This window comes from Microcaecilia unicolor, chromosome 12 (assembly GCF_901765095.1).
Source record: "Microcaecilia unicolor chromosome 12, aMicUni1.1, whole genome shotgun sequence".
Taxonomy (NCBI): Eukaryota; Metazoa; Chordata; class Amphibia; order Gymnophiona; family Siphonopidae; genus Microcaecilia; species Microcaecilia unicolor.
In genome coordinates, this window is record NC_044042.1 from 6,498,393 (window position 1) to 6,520,881 (window position 22,489).

The following is a 22,489-nucleotide window of genomic DNA, read 5'->3' on the forward strand; positions in this document are numbered from 1 at the left end:
CTGCTTGCATACCGTGAAGATATATTTTGACCCCTGAGGCAGGTGCTTGTGCACCGAAACACGGCTCGTGTCAGGTCTTTTTCAGAATAAAGGACGGCTATTATCTCTATCTTGAAGGCCCAGTGTTGCTTTTTTTTTTTGGTCTGTGTCCTCCACAAATGTAACAGGTGGGGGGGGGGGGGGATGGGGCTGGGTCCGCTTGTCTGAAGTGCACTGCAGTACCCACTAAAACTGCTCCAGGGACCTGCATGCGCTGTCATGGTCCTGAGTATGACATCTGAGGCTGGCATAGAGGCTGGCAAGACATATTTTTAAAGATGTTTTTTGAGAGTGGGAGGGGGTTAGTGACCACTAGGGGAGTAACGGGAGGTCATCTTCGATTCCCTCCAGTGGTCATCTGGTCATTTTGGGCACCTTTTTGTGCCTTATTCGTAATAAAAACACGCCCGGGTGAAAATGTACAAGTGTTCGTCAGGGACGTCCTTGCTTTTTTCAATTATGGCTCAAAAACGTCCAAGTGTTAGGCACGCCCAAGTCTTGCTTTCGCTACGCCTCCGACACGCCTCCTTAAAATGTGGATGTCCTAGCGACAGACTGCAATTGGAGACGTCCAAACCTGGGTTTCGATTATACCGATTTGGACGTCCCTGGGAGAAGGACGTCCATCACCGATTTATGTCGAAAGATGGACGTCCTTCTCTTTTGAAAATGAGCTCAATAATCAGGCAGAGGGACTGGAGAAGTAAAGCGTGAAAGGGTTTGCGCACAGGTTAGCTAAGCTTTAGTTCAAAATTTCATGGGCACCCGATATAAAAATGAGTTTTACGCACAAACTACGTACTGCATACGCACCAACATTTCAAAATGATTGGGAATGGCAAGCGCAACGCTCATGACCCCTCCCTGGACACAATGAAGGGATTTGTTCAGTACTGAGGGGCCCTTTTACTAAGCCGCGTAAGCGTCTATGCGCGCCCAACGTGCGCCAAAATGGAGTTACCGCCTGACTACCGCGTGGCTTTTGCGGTAATTTCATTTTTGGCGCGCTCAGGATGGAAATGGGGACTAGGGACTGGGTAAAAGATGAGGAGCAACCGGAGACTGGGGAAGAAGAGAGACAGAGGGGGCAATGGGAGTGCTAGAGAGAGGGTGAGAGAGAAATGGGGAAAAACCAGTAGGTAGATGAGATGTAAAAAGAAGAAGACTAAGGACTCGAGGGTGAGAAGAAGGGAGAATGAGGGTAACATCAAATGGGCAGATATAAACAGAGAAAATATGAAAGTGGAACAAAAATATAAAAAGAAAGATCAGTGCCAGACAGATGTAGAGACAAAAGAAGGAAAGGAAAGGCAAACCTGGTAAAGAATTTAGGTGAAGAGTGACACAAGGAAAGTAGAAACGAGACTGGGACCAAAAATAAAATGCCCAAGGAACAAAGGGGGAGAGAAGGGGAGATAATGGACATTGGGGGGGGGAGGATTAAGATGGGAAAAAGAGAGTAAAAGTACTGGAGTGGATGAGGAAGATGCTGGCTTAGAGGAGGAAAAGGGATACGGGAGAATGTTGGGCTGGGGGGGGGGGATTGTAGGGTGAAGGGAATACTCAACATGGAGTGAGTAGGAAGATAGAGGGGAGATGGTGGGCATGGGGAAAGTAGGAAGACAAAAGAGTGGTGATGGAAATTAGTCAGGGTTGGGGGACAGAGATGTGTGTATGGGAAGAATAGGGAGATGCTGACACCGAAGGGGGAGGGGTACATGGAGAGATGCTAGATACAAGGGGGTAGAGTAATGGGGACAGATACTGGATGGAGGTGAGGGAAAGAGCAGAAGCGGAGCCAGGTTGACGGCGCAGGGGGAGCGAGAGTGGACTTCCGCCAGCGCACATTTTCAGTGCAACACAACGAACAAAAATAGGCACTGGCACTAGCAGAACTCCGTTGGGGGGAGCAGCTGATCCCCTGGTACCCCACTAGGAAAGAGGGTTGCTGGATGGAAGGCGATACTGATCAGTGGAGTGAAAATAGAAGGTGCCATACAGAGGGGAGGAAAGACAGAGAGAAAGTCCTGGAAGAGAGGAGCAAAAAAACTAAGAGGAGGCTGGGATGAGGGAGATGGAAAGCTGTAGATAGATGCAGTAAGAAAATAAAAGGATGGGAGACTGAGTAAAGTCTGAGCAGATCATCAGAAAAACAAAATGGAGGCAAGCTGAACGGAAAAGATCAAAATTAGAGCTGGATGTAGGAGATGGAGTGAAGAAGACGGGAAGAGAGAGAAGAAGTAGCAGATGGACTAGAGAACCCTGGAAAGAAAGTTTAAGACAGAGGAAAGCAGAAACTGGAGACTGGGCAAACATATTCAGAAAAACAGAAAACAGAACAAAAAGATAGCAAAGCAGTTTCATTTTTAATTCAGTGAGTGGAAAATGTCAATTTTACAGTAAATTTACTCTGCTTTCTTTATATAGTAAACATAGTAGATGACGGCAGAAAAAGACCTGCACGGTCCATCCAGTCTGCCCAAGAAGATAAATTCATATGTGCTACTTTTTTATTTGTACTGTCCTCTTCAGGGCACAGACCGTATAAGTCTGGCCAGCCCTATCCCTGCCTCCCACCACCAGCTCTGGCACAGACCATATAAGTCTGCCCAGCACTATCCTCGCCTCCCAACTACCAGTCCCGCCTCCCACCACCAGCTCTGGCACAGACCGTATAAGTCTGCCCAGCACTAGTCCCGCCTCCCAACCACCAGTCCCGCCTCCCACCACCAGCTCTGGCACAGACCGTATAAGTCTGCCCAGCACTATCCCCACCTCCCCGCCTCCCAACCACCAGCCCCGCCTCCCACCACCAGCTCTGGCACAGACCGTATAAGTCTGCCCTGCACTATCCCCACCGCCCAACCACCAGCCCCGGCACAGGCCGTATAAGTCTGCCCAGCACTATCCTCGCCTCCCAACTACCAGTCCCGCCTCCCACCACCAGCTCTGGCACAGATCATATAAGTCTGCCCAGCACTATCCCCGCCTCCCCGCCTCCCAACCACCAGCCCCGCCTCCCACCACCAGCTCTGGCAGACCGTATAAGTCTGCCCAGCACTAGACCCGCCTCCCAACCACCAGCTCTGCCACCCATTCTAGGCTAAGAATAATCTTACAGAGTACAGTGCTCTTTCGCTTTCTCTAGTGTTGCCGTGTGATAATTTTAAAAATTGCCACAGGGCCATTTACTGCTGGAGCTGCCGATTACCCACCCCCCACCCCCGGCGCTAGAAAATACAAAAGCATGTTGTAGCACTGGGAATGGTGCACGGGAAAACCAGAACTGCCAAGCAAGTGGGCTCCAATATGCTTGTTATCGGAGAGGGTTTATGTTTTTACTAAGATTACACTAAAATCAGAACCTTTTTCCTTTTCTTTTCTTTTTTTTTTTACGTTCTTGGGAAAACGTCCCTTTTTCTGCTTTGTATCCGTTCTTAGAAAAGGAGCTATGGGGGTTTCTGTGGATGCAAAATATATACGTTTAAATTAAAGCAAGATGGTCCCGTGTGCAGTGTCAGGAGTTGGTATTTTTTATATTAGATTTCCAGGCTATGTAATTAAACTGCTACATCAAAGGTATTTTTACCTGTTTTATTAATACAGTTTAATAATGCATTTTATATTTGTTATAAATCAAAGCTGAAGGATATGTGCCACTGTAGTACTTATTTTGCAGGATACTGTGATGTGTGTTGAGAGCTGACCAGACACAAGTTATGAGATAATGCGAATATATTTAAAAATGTCAGTGTTCCCAAAGTTTCCATAAGTGTGTGTGTGGGGAGGAGAGTTACGTTGATGCAGGACAGACTGTTTACTTAGAAATCCATTATCAAGTGCGCTCTAAGGCATTATTTAGGAGTATATCAAGCACTACTCACACTTATTTGCCTAGTGCCCACCCATGTTAACTCTGCCCCCCCCCCCCTCCCCAAATGTCAGGTCTGGCTGCCACTGTGATGGGAAGACTTGAATCTGAAGCATTTTTCAACAGCTGACTGTCAAATTCTGAGAACCTCAAATAATTGTGTCTCCTGTACAGGTTTTTCTCCACCTCTACCTCCTTTCAAAAACGAAACCCAGGAAGAAACTGAAGACTGCAGGGTAAGTTCTTTAATGACACCAAACCAGCAAGCGGTAAGGAGAGAAAACCAGACTAGAAAAGAACCAAACACTAAAAGAAGTCAATATGTTAAACTAGGACTAAATTTCGATTAAAAGTTTTAATTGCGATTCATGGTGGGACATAGCCAGCAGTCCATTGGAGGGGGGGGGGGCACACATTTCCTCTCCCTCATTACATATCATACCCAACGCAAAATTAAACTCTGGAATTCATTGCCGGAGAACGTGGTGAAGGCGGTTAGCTTAGCAGAGTTTAAAAAGGGGTTAGACGGTTTCCTAAAGGACAAGTCCATAAACCGCTACTAAATGGACTTCGGAAAAATCCACAATTCCAGGAATAACATGTATAGAATGTTTGTACGTTTGGGAAGCTTGCCAGGTGCCCTTGGCCTGGATTGGCCGCTGTTGTGGACAGGATGCTGGGCTCGATGGACCCTTGGTCTTTTCCCAGTGTGGCATTACTTATGTACTTATGTCCTCTACTTGGCTCACTTTTATTACATAGAGCAGTGATTTAACCTATTGTGATGTCATAGTGGCTCATTCCACCAATAAGAGCCAACCTCATTAGTGATGTCACAATGGCTTGATTGTATAGAATGTTTGTACGTTTGGGAAGCTCGCCAGGTGCCCTTGGCCTGGATTGGCCGCTGTCGTGGACAGGATGCTGGGCTCGATGGACCCTTGGTCTTTCCCAGTGTGGCATTACTTATGTACTTATGAGATACTGAAACTGCAAAAGTGTCCTCCTTCCTCCTTGTGCTGCCTCAGAAGCGAGAAGGTCAGCGGGGTGCCTCCTGCCGCCGATACCAGCACCCCCCCCGAGCATGCTCAATTCATGCACAAACTGAGCATGCTTGGGAAGTGCAAGCGTTGGTGGCTGGAGGCATCCTGCTGACTTCCTCGCTCCTGAGGCAGTGCGAGGAGGAAGAGGGTGACTCAGGCAGTGGATTTGCTCAGCTGGCAGGGCTTCAGCTACCCCACCAGCCATTGAACAGGTACTGCAGCTTTGGAGGGGGGCCTGAGTCCATTCCCTTCCTCAACCCCGCCATCACCCATTCTCTCCCTCTCTCATATGTGCCCCCATGCCTTCACCTAGTCTCCCCTTTCATAATGCCCCCCTGTGTCTTCACCCATTCTTTCTCTCTCTCTGTCTGCCTCTGAAATGTGCCATGCCTCCCCTCCCATGGTTCTCTCTCAATGCCTTCTCCTGCCCATCCCCACGGTCTGTCCGGCATGTCTTTCTCCCCTTCCAGACCGCCGGCGGCTCTCTCTCCCCTCCCCTCCCTATGAAGAAAGACTAAGGAGGCTAGGGCTTTTCAGCTTGGAGAAGAGACGGCTGAGGGGAGACATGATAGAGGTATCTCTCTATATAAAAAGCAACACCAACGTTCTATGAAGCCTCCAGCCGGAAGTGTGAAGGGGGCGAGATGTCCGGTTTCCCTATGAGTGTCTGCCCCGCCCTCTCTGTAATACAGTCAGTGAAGGAAAACAGCAGAGCACGAAATCAAATCGCTGGCTCTGTAACAGTGAAGGACTCAGAGGGGGAGGGGAGAGAGGCCAGAGGGCAGGGACACACACACTCCCACATGCACACAGAAGAAAACATTGCTAGCCCCCGTTTCATTTGCATCAGAAACGGGGCTTTTTTACTAGTATAAAATAATGAGTGGAGTGGAACAGGTGGATGTGAAGCGTCTGTTCACGCTTTCCAAAAATACTAGGACTAGGGGGCATGCGATGAAACTACAGTGTAGTAAATTTAAAACAAATCGGAGAAAATGTTTCTTCACCCAACGCGTAATTAAACTCTGGAATTTGTTGCCGGAGAATGTGGTGAAGGCGGTTAGCTTGGCAGAGTTTAAAAAGGGTTTGAACAGTTTCCTAAAGGACAAGTCCAAGGACCACTACTAAATGGACTTGGGAAAATCCACAATTTCGTGAATAACATGTATAAAATGTTTGTACGTTTGGGTAGCTTGCCAGGTGCCCTTGACCTGGATTGGCCGCTGTCGGGGACAAGATGCTGGGCTCGATGGGCCTTTGGACTTTTCCCAGTATGGCGTTACTTATGTACTTATGTACCTTTTCTAAAAATTTTCTTTTTCAGTAAGTTTTCATTGTGCAGCAGCAGCCGTAATGAAACGCTGCCTCTGCCTGCACTGGGCCTTTCCTTCTGACCTGTCCTGCCTCCTTCTGAAAACAGGAAGCTGTGTCACTGAGAGAGGGAAGGGAGAAAGAGTCACCAGCGGTCTGGGAGGGGAGGGAGAGCTGCCGGACTGACCGTGTATGCGTGCGGGTGGGCAGGCAGGAGAGGAAGGGCAGTTAATTATTAATTGCATTTAAAAATTAACACGTTAATCGTGCTTAACATGCAGCACTATATTAAACAACTCAGAATATCAAAGAAATGGATTAAAATCATAAAATAAAACACAGACAAAGGGGGAAAATCAAAACTGTTCGCATTAGTGCAAACTCCAAAGGTCATTTTACCAGCAATAATTAAAGCATAGAGACTGTGCCCGCCTTTACTGCATGTAATTTCATATTGGAAAATTATTAGTGCTCTGTTCCGGGGCAGAGGGAGCTGCAGCGAACGAGCGAAGTTAGCGAACTCGGAGCCAACAGGCGCGTGCCGCGGCACCCCCCCCCAGCGGCGTGCACCCGAGGGAGGTGTCATTTCGCCGGGGGGGGGGGAAGTGTCATTTAGCAGGGGGGGGGGCGCACCGCCCTGGGTGCTATCCAGGCTAGGAACGCCACTGCAGGGATCCCGAAGCCCCACAAGCTGAAAACTCTCAACAATTGACCCTCCTGCATACCTTGTAAATAGCAGATCTTCACCTGGAGTGAGCAGCGACTGATACATACTGTTCGCACCAGCCCCACAGCCTTACCTCTGACGTATTCCCACCTATGCGGAAACAGGAAGTTCATCAATGGAAAGGCTGTGGGGACAACATGAGCAGTGTGTATTAGTTGCTGCTCGCTGCCGGTGAAACTCTGCTATTTAAAAGGTATGCGGGAGAGGGGGGATGTTTGAGAGACCATATGGCATTCAGGTGAGAGAAGGAGAGACCAAGAGGCTCATTTTCAAAGCACTTAGCCTCCCAAAGTTCCATAGAAACCTATGGAACTTAGCCTCCCAAAGTGCTTTGAAAATATGCCTCCAAATCACCCGTAGGATGGGGCGGGGTTCTTCTGCCCACCTATCTTGGGCACAGGCCCACCCAAAGTTGGGTGTCTGGCTACACCCCTGGTTGTAGGTGAGACTTTTTTATAAGGCTTAGCTTTCAAGTGTTATCCTTTCTCCATCAGGTCAGAAGGGAAGGGCAGGACGAGTGGCCCTTTCCTCACATTCTCACTTAACCCTCCATTGTCTAAGGTACAAAAACCTAAATTCTGGACAGAGAAAGTATACACAGAGATCCAAATATATAAGCCAGTGATTCCCAAACCTGGTCCTGGAGGCACTCCAGCCAGTCAGGTTTTCAGGATATCCACAATGAATATTCATGAGAAAGATCTACATGCAGTGAAGGCAATGCATGCACATCTCTCTCATGAATATCCATTGTGGATATCCTGAAAACCTGACTGGCTGGGGTGCCTTCAGGACCAGATTTGGGAACCACTGATATAATGAAGAAAATGTTGGTAGGGAAAATGTACTAAAAATAATTTGTTTTTAATATTTTAGAAAATTCCAGGTGGAGTTACTGCTCTCTGTGAGGCTGTGGATAAGAAAACAAATGAGATTTGTGTGGAAGCCGAGATTGAAAGCTATAAAACCATCTTGGAAATGAAGAAACTGTGTTTGGAAATACAGAAACTGCAGCTAGAAATAAACAAGCTGCAAGACCGAGATATAGCCAGGGCAGACGTAGGACCCGGCACAGCGGTGGTGTAGAATCCTTCATCTCATTTTCTATCAAAACTGCTCACAAAGGACGTAGCCTGCACTCTAACAAAAGCTGCCCTTAGTTCTTAGCTTTAATGATTTGCTAATTTCCTTCCTCCCAACCCCCTCAATATTTTCCCCTCATTCAGGAAACAAATGATGGGCGGAAGTTTGTTAAGGAAGAGAGAAACTGATAGATGATCAATTCAAGAAATGAATTGAGGGGGAAGCAGCAGTGCCATGATTAAGAGGAAAGGTGTCACGGCTGTGCCCGTATCCCTGCGTCCAGACTCACCTTTTTCCAGGGATCTGGCTCTGTGGCTTCTCTGGACTGCTTTGTTCCTGCATTGATGCATCTGCTGCCTGGTGTTCCTGCTTTCTGCTAAAGCCGAGTCTGTCCCTGAATTGTGTTCCTTTTGCCAAGCCAAGTCTGTATCTGAATCCTGTTCCTGTTATAAAGTCGTTTGTTTCTGAATTCTGTTCCTGTTGTAATGCCAAGTCGGTTCCTGAATCCTGTTCCTGAGTCCTAGTCAAGTCTGTTCCTGAATCCTATTCCTGCCTAGTCAAGTTTGTTCCTGAATCCTGATCCTGCCAAGCCAAGTCGGTTCCTGAATCCTGATCCTGCCAAGCCAAGCCTATTCCTGATCTTGCCAAGCCTATTCCTGGTTCCTGATCCTGCCAAGCCAAGCCTGTTCCTGCCTTGTTTATAGTCTTGCTTCTGTTTGTTCTTGTTGCCTAGCTCCTGCCCTGCTTTGTCTGCCGTGTTTTGTGACTAGCCTTGCTTTGTCTTGTCTCATTCAGTCCAGTCCTGTCCGGATCCAGTCCTTGCCTTGTCCTGGTCTTGCCCTTTTCTGGACCCAGTTTTAATCTAGATCTGTGTCTTGCCTGGGTCCCAGTCCCAATTTTAATCTAGTTCCGAGTCACGCCTTGTTGGGTTCCGGTTCTAGCCCCTTTCCCTTGCTTTCCTTGCCTTGTCTGGATCCGGTCCTTGTCTCGCCTATTGTACCTTGTTTCCTCTGCCTTGCTTTAAGTCCTGTCTTGTCTAGCCCAGTCTGTCTTGCCTAGTTCTGTTTTGTTCTGACTCCTGCCTTGTGCCAGCCCAGGTGACTTGTCTGCCTCAGCTCCGGCTGCGGTACAAGGGCTCATATCCCTGAACCCGTGACAAAAGGAAAACTAAGAAGATAAGCAGTGAGCACTAAGAAACAGATGGCCTGGAGTTCTGGGTGGAACATATGAAATTGCTGCCTTGATCAGTTCCCAATGGGTTAAGTAAGCAGTAACATGTGCAGTATCCATGGGAAATTATTGTTAATCCCAGGTGCAATGAAAATTATGATACCCTAGTAAGGGATGCAGTGCTGACCCTATCCTGTGGTACCTGCCTTTCCAGGTTCTGAAGTGCAAAGAAACACTTTACCCTGATTGAACTCTTTCAGCTCCAGACAGTTTTAATGTCTGTACAATGCATTCTAACACAGTCGATCCACTAGATTATTAAAACTATCAATAAATCACTGCAAAACATTTACATCTGGACAAGTTTTCTTTAACCACCATTGCTGTACAGAACAACTACAAGTACTACTACTTATCATTTCTAAAGGCAACGGCGGTGAACAGCACGTTCAAGTATCTTGGATAGGAAAGGGAGGAGGGAGATGGGGCAATAGTTGGAAGGACAGGTAGGGTCCAATGAAGGTTTTTTAAGGAGTGGTGTGACTACGGCATGTTTGAAGGCATCAGGAACAGTCGCAGTGGAAAGTGAAAGATTGAGGATATGACAGATAAAATGGATGACAGTAGGAGAGATAGTGTTAAGTAGATGGGTGGGAATAGGATCAGAGGAACAGGTAGTTGGTTTCGAGGAGGAAAGAAGATGTGCAGTTTCCTCTTCAGTGATTTCAGAAAAGGAAGAAAAGGAGGCAGGGATTGGAGGGTTGAGAGAATGGACTAAGGGAAGGCGAGGTGGAGGTGACCTGGTTGAGAATTCAATAATTCAACAGCATCTTCTGAGGAGGTTCCAGTATTGTCGGAAAAGTGAAGGAGATTGAGAGGGAACTTTTCAGCCTGTTTGGATTAGGATAAAGTCATAGGAGCCAACTTTTCAAAATTATTGGGGGTGCTAAACCTAACGAAAATTGCTTCTCCTAGGACACAGAGAGTTTGTTCAAAACTGGGGGGTGCTCAAGCACCCAAAAAGCTGCCTCCTACCTACCTCTGACCCACCAACTCTGTAGGTTTTCAGAGCAGAAGGACACATGTATATTAGTGTTGAAACTGAAATTCAACCTTCATCCTCCCAAGTGCAAAGGCTTGAAATACAAATCAATGCATGCATCAACCTTTTCGTATACAAGCACACAGCTCTGGAATGCGCTGCCACGCAACCTGAAAACGGTCTATGAATTGACCAACTTCCGCAAACTACTGAAAACTTACCTCTTTGACAACATATATCATAAAGATCAGCACGTATAACTGCACTACCTATATATATAAAAGGCAACCCCAACGTTCTGAAGCCTCCACGGAAGTTGAGGCGCCCAAGATATCCGGTGTGCCCTGGAGTGTCTGCACCGGCCTCGCGTCGAAACGGCCCACAGCGAACAAGGCAAGTAGCTTCGAGGGACGGAGGGAGGGGGCCCCTTGCTAGCGCCCGTTTCATTCCGCTCAGAAACGGGCATTTTTTCCTAGTCTCTAATATATCCAGAAATGCTCTTTAATGTCTTTTGCTTTCAAATCACCATGTATTTCACCACCATGTAACCCAAAACCCTCTGTAGAACCAATTGTATATTCTCTTCTACCTCCATCATCCATGAAGAATTGTAAGCCACATCGAGCCTGCAAAGAGGTGGGATAATGTGGGATACAAATGCAATAAATAAATAAAATTAATTAATTAATTAATTAATTAATGGATAAATGGACTGGACTTCTTATGTCTCGAATTCCAAACTCTTGGCAAATGTTAATGGCATACAGTGAACGTTTTTGTTCCCCTAAAGGTGTGAAAGGCGATTTCAGAAGCTGGCACCTAAATTATGACACCATTAGTGTGTGTATTATAGACTATTGGCACTTACGCGTTGTTTGGCACCAATAATTAAAAGTCAGGTGCGTAAGTTCCCGGCGCTATTCCGTAACTAGCAGGTGTTAATCGCTTAGGAGGGAATTCAATACACAGTGCTAAAATGTAGGCGCTAAAAAAATTCATTGCTCAGTACAATTCTATGAAGGGTGGCACCTTATATAGACTAAGGTTTGGCACGGATCCCGTACCTAACTTTTGGATGCTGGACTTATGCCTGCTAAAACCTGGTGTAAATGCCACCACCCGAGTTAGGTGTGGTTGGACAATATACTGTAACTCCATGTGCAGCTTTTTAGAATGCCTCTGAGACGCCCTATTTTCAGATATGCGCCATGGGACATAGGTGCCGCACCTCATAGAATAGCGCGCATCTAGGTGTGTGCGCAAAGTTTAATGAGTGACCATTAACATCAATAATTGGTCGTTAGCACCCAATGATTGACGGCTCAGGGCTCATTATCCAATTTATTTGCATACGCATCTCAGAAGCGCCCAAGGGTGGGAATGTAATTTTGGGAGCCATATGTAGAATTCGGGGGTTAGCATGCAGGACGTCAGACTCAGAAACAGAACAAAGCCTTGCGCCAGAAGAAGAGGACCTCGGCTGGCAGGGATTGGGGTCCCCTGCCTGCAAAGGTAGGCGGCGGTGGGAGGGGGGTCGAGAGGGTCGGCGGCGGTGGGGGGGGTCAAAGGTGGTGGTGGTAGCGGCAGCAGGGTCGGCAATGGTGGAGGGGGGGTCGGCAGCGCCAGGGGGGGCTAAAATGTGCCCCCTCACTCGGGCTCTGGACCCCCCTCCCGCCGAAGTCTGGCTACGCCCCTGGAATACACTTAGCCAGTTGAGCATGTAAATCTCAATTAATACCAATTAGTGCTGATAATTGCTTGTTAACATCCAATTAACAGCACTGATTAGCTAGTTAACATGGGACAGACGAAATGTCCATCAAGCCCAGCATCCTGTTTCTGACAGTGGCCAATCCAGGTCACAAATACCTGGCAAGATCCCAAAAAAGCGCAATACATTTTATGCTGCTTATCCCAGTTATGCGCATTATTAAACAATACGCTTTGAATTCCATGCAGAAATTCAGGCACCATATATAGAATATATATATAGAATCCCAGGGAATGTGCAGTAAAGAACTTTTCGGTGTGGTAACTTCAGGGAACATGTTAGACACACCTCAGGCATTTATTACACAGCCTTTGACTTATTACACACCAATACTCCCTTTTAAAACATGGTAAGTGCAATCACTTGCCTCACTTTTGTAACACGGTCCAAAGACTGAAAAATAATTTTCACCCAGTGCTTATAGAATAAATAACAATATGGCATGGTCAAATCTTGTTCTGACGAATGCCACAATGAACCCAACATACCTTATCCATCAAAATGTGTTTATGCAAACAAATCAGATTATCTAATCATTAGGGGTGTGCATTAGAAAAATGTCTATATTAAAAAAATTAATGCAACTGCCTTTTAATTTATTTAATTTATTACATTTATAACCCACTTATCTCCTAATCAGGGTACAAGTAAACATATATAAAGTAAACATACTTAATACCTGTGTTTTGTTTCTGGGTTGTGAGCCCTTGGTTCGTGTGGAAGCCTACGATAGACTAACCTCTGGTATGCAGACTGGGTCTACTTCCAGAACAGTACTGGAACCAGGGGCGTAGCCAGACACCCAATTTTGGGTGGGCCTGGGTCCAAGTTGGGTGGGCAAAAGAACCTCGCCCTGTCCCACAGGTGATTTGGAAGCATATTTTCAAAGCACTTAGCCTTCCAAAGTTCCATAGGTTTCTATGGAACTTTAGAAGGCTAAGTGCTTTGAAAATATGTCTCTTGGTCTCTCCTTCTCTCGCCTGCATGCCATTTGGTATCTCAAACATCCCCCCTCTCCCGTATACCTTTTAAATAGCAGATTTTCACCAGCAGCGAGCAGCAACTAATACACACTGCTCATGTTGGCCCCGCACCCTTCCCTCTGATGCAACTTCCTGTTTCCACCTAGGCAGAAACACATCAGAGGTAAGGCTGTGGAGCCGATGCAAGCAGTATGTATGTCACTGCTCACTGCAGGCGAAGATCTGCTACTTACAAGGTACGCAGGAGGGACACTTGTTGGGAGTTTTCAGTTGGTGGGGCTTGGGGATCCCTGCCAGCCACATCATAGGTATGCTGCTACTGGGTGGGCCTGAACCCAAAGTGGGTGGACCTGGGCCCACCCAAGCCCACCCTTGGCTACGCCACTGACTGGAACTAGAGTTGGCAAGAACAGAGCAGTGCCACGAAAGCTCAGGAATAGCCAGAACCACACACACACAGAAGCTATCCCTATTCATTTCCGTATTCAGTTCAAGCTTCTCTTATTGACCTATAAGTGCATTTACTCTGCCGCTCCCCAGTACCTTCTCCACTCTCATCTCTCCCTACGCCCCCCCCCCCTCGAGTACTCCATTCTGTAGAAAAATCTCTCTTATCCGTCCCCTTCTCCCCTACTGCTAATTCTAGACTCCGTTCCTTTTATCTTGCTGTACCTCACGCCTGGAATAGACTTCTCAAGCCTGTACGTCTAGCCCCGTCTTTGGCCGTTTTCAAGTCCAGACTTAAAGCCCACCTCTTTAACTCTGCTTTTGACTCCTAACCATTACTCACTTGCCCTGTCCTTTATCCTCACCTCTTTGCTACCTTACCCTTAATTGTTCTGTCTGTTTTCCTGTCTTATCTAGATTATAAGCTCTTTCAGCAGAGACTGTCTCTTTTTTGTGTATGGTGTACAGTGCTGCGTATGCCTTGTAGCACTATAGAAATGATAAATAGTAGTAGTAGTAGAAGCTGGAGGTTTCTCAGGAACCCACATGGACACAGGAACCACCTCAAACACAGAAACAGGAGATGAGTCGGCAATCCAAGCGGGGTCAGTGCAGGAGGGAGAAGGTGTCTCAGCACCCACAGGAAGCAAGGTAGCATCAGGAGCGGCTACCAACGTCACCTCAGGGGCGCACTGGTGACTGGACGATGCGGGTTTCGCGATGCTTCCTGAACAGCGACGAACGACTCCTCCCGCCAACAGCACGGCCCTGGATCCAGAGTCACAGTGGGACTATGACAACCTGTTAACATCCCGTCTTTAATATCACTGCATCATTAAATCACAAGTGAGCCTGAACAAATAAATAAGTTTTCAGTTTTGTTTTCTGATATGATAAGCAACAGGGCTAGATCCCTCCCCCTCATTTAGGATCTTCTGGGTATTTCCTAAAGATTGACATTTCTTATCATTTTTATTTTTCTAGCAGAATATACAAAACACAGCCTGCAGATGGCAGTGTTGGGACTCCTGCAGTCTGTCCTTATCCTTAGGCTAGAAAAACAGAAAACATAAAAATAATTGCAGGTAAAGATCATGCCAACTGTTAACTCTACAATATCCTCTCCCTAGGAAATTACAGGCTCACACTACACTTAGGGGGAGGAAGCAGAGGTGTGAGGCCTGAAATGACACTAGTGTCTGAAGGGACTATAGAGAATATGGCAATCAAGCTAGAGGGGCTGATTTGAATATAATGCTTTATGGATTATGCTGTCATAAGTACATAAGGACAGACCAAAAGATCCATCAAGTCCAGTATCCTGTTTCCGGCAGTAGCCAATCCAGGTTACAAGTACCTGGCAAGATCCCAAAACAGCACAATACATTTTATGCTGCTTGTTTTAGAAATAAGCAGTGGATTTTCCCCAAGTCCATTTTAATAATGGCTTATGGACTTTTCATTTAGGAAGCTAGCCAAACCTTTTTTAAACCCCGCTAAGCTAACTGCTTTAGCTAACTGCTTTTACTACATTCTCTGGCAATGAATTCCAGAGTTTAATTACACATTGAGTAAAGAAATATTTTCTCCCATTTGTTTTAAATTTACTACTTTGTAGCTTCATTGCCCCCTAGTCCTAGTATTTTTGGAAAGAGTAAACAATTCACGACTACCTGTTCCACTCCACTCATTATTTTATAGACCTCTATCATATCTCCCCTCAGCCCTCTCTTCTCCAAGGTGAAGAGCCCTAGGCCCTTTACATACAATTCTCATCTCCACCTGGGGCCAGCGCAAGGTAATTGGATATCCAAGACAAGCATTCAGCCTTACACCTGTTTTCCATACCTTTCCTAATAATACCCAACATTCTATTCTTGCCATGATTAATCTGTGCAGTGCAGGCACCCTCAGCATTAGCAGGCTGCTTCAGTCAGTTCCAGAGGCCTTCCTTCAGCAAAGGCAGAACGCAGAGAACAGAAGTACTAGAAGGGGAGGAGGGGGAAGACAAAGAGGAACAGAGGTGCTACAGTCAAGGGGGGCGGTGGGGAGAGATGCCCAACACACAGGAGAGGAGGGGAGGACACCAATGTGTGAGATCAGACCCCTTAAGCGTGTGAGCTGGAGAAGGGGCCCAACTGCATGTTTCACATGCCGAATGTATGTGTCTTGGCATGTCTGCATGTGTAGCCCCCACCCAGAACTAGGATACTTCCTGCCTCAATCTGTTTTTATCCGCCAGGCATGACAGACAGATTCTCTGCTGTTCTTCCATTTCCAATGTTTCCTCTACAGCACTGAAAAACACAGGGAACAGCAGGGCTGCTGCAAATCTGTGTGGTTCTGCTTTCTGATTCCCATGCTGAAGGACAGCCCTTAGCACCAATGGCAAGATCCCGGCTCCTTCTCATTTTGTTAAGGAAACCGGACCTGCCCCTGCAGTGATTGCCACACCCCCTTGTGGCAGGTGCTGGGGCAAGTTACACCTGGTTGCAATGAGGGTCAAGTCACATCCAAGGTCACAAAGACCTTCAGTGGCAGAACCAGGATTTGAACCCTGGCTTCCCTGGTCTTTAGCCTGCTGTGCTGGCCACCAGGTAGTCCTCCACGCCCCACAAGTGATGAAAGAAATAGTGAATTCCTGTAAGAGGCATAAGACTTGGTACATCACTTCTTCCTCAGAATATCCGTGACTCATTCTCCTCAAGTGGCAGCTATTATATTTGTTCAACAAAACAGTGCCATGAAACAATTAGTTCTGGGGTGGCAGTTCCTGGTGAAACATACGTAGATAATTCCAAATATTTAAGTAATACAAAGAAATGTTCTTCACACCTCTGGGCAAATGTTTATCTTGCTGCATTTAGCAGCTACAACAGGTATGTCAGGGCCCTCCTGAGCGATGAAACCACACAGTGTGGAAGGCAGGACCACTGAGAGAGTAGGCTAGGCCTGGGGCCCTGCCGCCGCCGCCCCTCCCAAGGTCATCATCATTGTCGCTGCCCCCCCCTCCACCTGCCTCCCTCCGTCCACCACGGGGCCAGTCCTCCCTGAATTCAAATCATAGCACCTCACCTCGACCTCACTCCATGTGAAAGAAGCGCAGCAGTGGCAGTCGGCAGATCGCCTCCCTTCGGGCCTTCCCTCCCTGTGTCCCTCCCTCATGCAAGTTATATCAGACGAGGGTGGGACACAGGGAGGGAAGGCCCGAAGGGAGGCGATCTGCAGACTGCCGCTGCTGCGCTTCTTTCACACGGAGCGAGGTCGAGATGAGGCGCTATGATTTGAATTCAGGGAGGCCCGGCCCGGTGGTGGACGGAGGGGGGCGCGTGGAGGGGACTGCGGCGCTGGGCCCCCCCTGGAGGCCCGGGCCCGGGGAATTTTGTCCCCCCTGCCCCCTCTCTCAGCGTCCCTGGTGGAAGGGGGACGGGATCACAAAAATCGCTCCCTATCATGTCCTGTGCAGTGGCCACAGTGGTGGGGACGCAAAAGGATGTGTGATGCTCCTGATATCTGTTAATCTACAAGGGAGGCACTTCAGTACAGGCAGAAGGGAGAAAACCAGGACTGGATCGACCTTCTCTGGAACATGGAGTCAGCTGAGAGCCCTACTGGATTAGTCATAGAGCTGAAACACAAATAGGGAGGAGAAAGGAAGTTTTCACATGTGCTAATGTCCAAATTACATTATTGTTAATCACGGGTCCAACGTTTGAAAGGATTTAACTCTGCTGCCCGGGTAAATCACGCAGAGCAGGTTAATAATAGTAACATAGTAGATGACGGCAGAAAAAGACCTGCACGGTCCATCCAGTCTGCCCAACAAGATAAACTCATATGTGCTACTTTTTGTATATACCTGACCTTGATTTGTATCTGTCATTTTCAGGGCACAGACCGTAGAAGTCTGCCCAGCACTATCCCCGCCTCCCAACCACAAGTCCCGCCTCCCACCACCGGCTCTGGCACAGACCATATAAGTCTTCCCAGCACTATCCCCGCCTCCCACCAGCCCCGCCTCCCGCCACCGGCTCTGGCACAGACCATATAAGTCTGCCCAGCACTATCCCCGCTTCCCACCCACCAGCCCCGCCTCCCACCACCGGCTCTGGCACAGACTGTATAAGTCTGCCCAGCACTATCCCTGCCTCCCACCACCGGCTCTGGCACAGACCATATAAGTGTGCCCAGCACTATCCCCGCTTCCCACCCACCAGCCCCGCCTCCCACCACCGGCTCTGGCACAGACTGTATAAGTGTGCCCAGCACTATCCCCACCTCCCAACCTCCAGCCCCGCCTCCCACTACCGGCTCTGCTATCCAATCTCGGTTAAGCTCCTGAGGATCCTTTCCTTCTGAACAGGATTCCTTTATGTTTATCCCACGCATTTTTGAATTCCGTTACCGTTTTCCTCTCCACCACCTCCTGTGGGAGAGCATTCCAAGCATCCACCACTCTCTCCGTGAAAAAATACTTCCTGACATTTTTCTTGAGTCTGCCCCCCTTCAGTCTTGAGAGGGGATATTCATCACTTCACCCTCCCCTGAAAGTCTTCTTTCTATAACTTTTTGATCAGTTCTTTTTGTTACCCCTGATCTTTTGTAACACCAATTGTATCCTTTACCCTGGAATGGCAATGCCATAACAGGCCTGTGTAAGCCACATTGAGCCTGCAAATAGGTGGGAAAATGTGGGATACAAATGCAATAAATAAATAAATAAATGAATATTCAGCAGCACTTAATTGGACAGTATCGTTGAAATTTCCCATAGGAGTGCTGCAACACTCACCAGGAGTTATGCGTGCACCGGAGGTATTCAGTGCCAGCTCTCCCATAGCTAACCAGGGATGGGAAGACTTCCCTATGAGGAAAGGCTGAAGCATCTAGAGCTCTTCAACTTGGAGAAAAGACGGCTGAGGGGAGATATGATAGAGGTCTATAAAATAATGAGTGGAGTGGAACGGGTAGACGTGAATCGTTTGTTTACTCTTTCCAAAAATACTAGGACTAGGGGGCATGCGATGAAGCTACCATGTAGTAAATTTAAAACGAATTGGAAAATTTTTCTTCACTCAACATGGAATTAAACTCTGGAATTCGTCGCCAGAGTATGTAGTAAAAGCAGTTAGCTTAGTGGGGTTTAAAAAGGTTTGGATGGCTTCCTAAAGGAAAGGTCCATAGCCCGTTATTAACATGGACTTGGGGAAAATCAACTGCTTATTTCTGGGATAAGCAGCATAAAATGCATTGAGCTATTTTGGGATCTTGCCAGGTATTTGTGACTGTTGGAAACAGGATGCTGGGTTGATGGACCTTTGGTCTGTCCCAGTATGGCAACACTTATGTACTTGGGATTCTAAATGGAATCTTGCTACTCTTTGGGTTTCTGCCAGGTAAGACTGCACAAAATGTGGCTATGCAGGTACATAAAAGTACATAAGTAATGCCACACTGGGAAAAGACCAAGGGTCCATCGAGCCCAGCATCCTGTCCACGACAGCGGCCAATCCAGGCCAAGGGCACCTGGCAAGCTTCCCAAACGTACAAACATTCTAGACATGTTATTCCTGAAATTGTGGATTTATGGACTTGTCCTTTAGGAAACAGTCTAACCCCTTTTAAAAGTCTGTCAAGCTAACTGCCTTCACCACGCTCTCTGGCAACGAATTGCAGAGTTTAATTACGTGTTGGGTGAAGAAAAGTTTTCTCCAATTTGTTTTAAATTTACTACACTGTAGTTTCATCGCATGCCCCCTAGTCCTAGTATTTTTGGAAAGCGTGAACAGACGCTTCACATCCACCTGTTCCACTCCACTCATTATTTTATATACCTCTATCATGTCTCCCCTCAGCCGTCTCTTCTCCAAGCTGAAAAGCCCTAGCCTCCTTAGTCTTTCTTCATAGGGAAGTCGTCCCATCCCCGCTATCATTTTAGTCGCCCTTTGCTGCACCTTTTCCAATTCTGCTATATCTTTCTTGAGATGCGGTGACCAGAATTGGACACAATACTCAAGGTGCGGTTGCACCATGGAGCGATATAACGGCATTATAACATCCTCCCACCTGTTTTCCATACTTTTCCTAATAATACCCAACATTCTATTCGTTTTCCTAGCCGCAGCACCACACCGAGCAGGTTTCAGTGTATTATCGACTGCAGTGAACATTGGCCGCACCTGCAAAACATCTGGGCACTGTTAATGTCCTGGTCCTGGAGACACCCCAGCCAGTCAGGTTTTCAGGATACCCACAATGGATATTCATGAGAGAGATTTGTATGTAATGGAATCAGTGCATGTAAATCTTTCTGATGAATATTCATTTCCGGTATCCTGAAAACCTGACTGGCTGGGATGCCTACAGGACCAGCTTTTGAGAACCACTGGCCTAGATAGTCACTGCTGGCATCCGGATATGGCCCAGCCCTGAACATCTGGGTCTAATTTAGCTGGTGACAGTGAATGCATTAAAAACAATGCTCACCACTATCGTCTGAATATCAACCCCAATATTTGTTTCCTGCCCAGTACAGATGATGTTATAGAGCTATGCAATAGGTGGAATCATTGCACTTAACTGGCAGCTGAATGCCCTTGTGAACCTCCGAGCCCATGCCCTCTCTACTGAAACAAATATTAACTTTTGCCTTTTCAACCGGTTCAATTAATGTGAAGATGGGGGAGCAGACCAGAAGTTTGGTTAATTATTTATTAGAATTGGTGAACTACAAGCCAAGGTACTGGTTGGAAAGTCACCTGTGTTAAACTATTGTAATAAATGAGTAACCAAACACAATTTCCGTCTTGGCTTTTGCACAGTTCCCTTGTTGTTTTCTTGAATTGGTTGAGCTGTACGGAAATATTTACTGTGCACTCCAGAAAACAACAGTGACTTTATTTGTTTATTAGCACCTAAGCAAATGCTGGCTGTTTTGGGGGCCTTCCAGGAGCGGAGTCATCAGTGGTTAGTTAAGAACACAAGAGTTGCCATACTGGGACAAACCGAAAGTCCGTCAAGCCCAGTATCCTGTTTCCAACAGTGTCTAATCCAGGTCACAAGTACCTGGCGAGATCCCAGAACAGTAAAACAATAATCAGCATTTAATCGTCCAGGGTAACCGCATAAATCACAGTCCTTTCATTGGGGAACTTTTACTAAAAGGTTGCTGCGGGGCAACGGGCTTGCCGTGCGGCAATCCGGAACTACCGCTGGCCCAACACGGGCACTGGCAGTCATTCCACCCCCAGCGCACATATCCAGCTCTAACGGAAGTATTGGAAAAATATTTCCACAGAGGGCTACCACTGGGTTAGTGCGGGAGCCCTTACCGCCACCTCAATGGGTGTGGTAAATGATCCCTTCAAAATGGCCACATGGCAAGTAAATTTCTTTTAAGTACATAAGTATTGCCATAGTGGGAAAAACCAAAGGTCCATCAAGCCCAGCATCCTGTTTCCAACAGTCACAAATACCTGGCAAGATCCCCCAAAAAGTACAAAACATTTTATACTGCTTATCCCAGAAATAGTGGATTTTCCCCAAGTCCAATTTAATAATGGTCTATGGACATTTCCTTTAGGAAGCCGTCCAAACCTTTTTAAAACTCTGCTAAGCTAACCGACTTTACCACATTCTCTAGTAATGAATTCCAGAGTTGAATTACACATGAAGAAAATGTTTCTCTGATTCGTTTTAAATTTACTACATTGTAGCTTCATTGCATGCCTCCTAGTCCTAGTATTTTTGGAAAGCGTAAACACATCTACCCGTCCAACTCCACTCATTATTTTATAGACCTCTATCATTTCTCCCCTCAGCCGTCTTTTCTCCAGGCTGAAGAGCCCTAGCCACTTTAGCCTTTCCTCATAGGGAAGTCGTCCCATCCCCTTTATCATTTTCGTCGCCCTTCTCTTTATGGGCTTTTTAGCCGCTGCTGTAAAAGGGGCCACTGGCAAGTGTCTAAAACGGCCTATGCCGCTAGCACAGGGCCCCCTCTTACCACAGCTTAGTACAAGGACCCCTTTACACGCTAAGACATAGCCACTTAAGATTAGAATATCGACTTAACTGCATATGCATGAGCTGGCTTGGTTTGGACGGCTTCCTAAAGGAAAAGTCCATAGACCATTATTAAATGGACTGGGGAAAATCCACTATTTCTGGGATAAGCAGTATAGAATGTTTTGTACTTTTTTGGGATCTTGCCAGGTATTTGTGACTGTTGAAAACAGGATGCTGGGCTTGATGGACCTTTGGTCTTTCCCAGTATGGCAATACTTACGTACTTATGTACTAGGGATTCTGAATGGAATCTTGCTACTCTTTGGGGTTCTACATGCAATGTTGCTACACTTTGAAATTCTGCATGGAATCTTGTTATTCTTTAGAATTCTAGAATCTTGCTACTCTTTGGGGTTCTACTTGGAATGTTGCTACACTTTGAAATTCTGCATGGAATCTTGTTATTCTTTAGAATTCTAGAATCTGGTTACTCTCTGGGGTTCTACATGGAATGTTGCTACTCTTTGAATTTCTGCCAGATACTTGTGACCTGGATTGGCCACTGTTGGAAACAGGATGCTGGGCTCGATGGACCTTTGGTCTTTCCCAGTATGGCAATACTTATGTACTTATCTACTGGCTCTGCATAAACCAGGTATTTGATGTGAAAATCTGGACATGACCCAGCACTGAATACCCGGGAATAACAACACCGGCAGTGGTCAGCAAAACGTCCACCGCTGCTAGCTGATTATTGGCCCCTATGCTGTCTATTAAGATCTTTCACTGCGTATCCTGGTGTATTGACGACGCGTTGTGCTCAGTGTTACTGATTGGTCATGCACGGCTTGAGACAGCCCACGGTAGCAAAACTTTGGCCACAGTCAGTGTGACCGACTTTTCCTGCACGTTTGTGTCTGCTATTAACCTAGAAGTTCAAACCTAAGTGTTCTTTTTCACTTCTTTCTTTTTTGGGGGGGATCCATGAGAAACATGAT

At 46.9% G+C, this 22,489-nt stretch overlaps 1 protein-coding gene across 1 annotated transcript in view; it reads left to right on the plus strand.

Moving 5' to 3' along the window:
- Positions 1-22,489, plus strand: part of LOC115482058 (complement receptor type 2-like) — a gene marked incomplete at its 3' end in the record, with an annotated part of 504,947 nt that overhangs the window by 56,788 nt on the left and 425,670 nt on the right. The window contains exons 14-16 of the mRNA XM_030221619.1: positions 4,085-4,146; positions 7,868-8,068; positions 16,170-16,366. Coding sequence (XP_030077479.1) covers positions 4,085-4,146; positions 7,868-8,068; positions 16,170-16,366 — 460 coding nt within the window. The remainder of the gene's footprint in view (positions 1-4,084; positions 4,147-7,867; positions 8,069-16,169; positions 16,367-22,489) is intronic.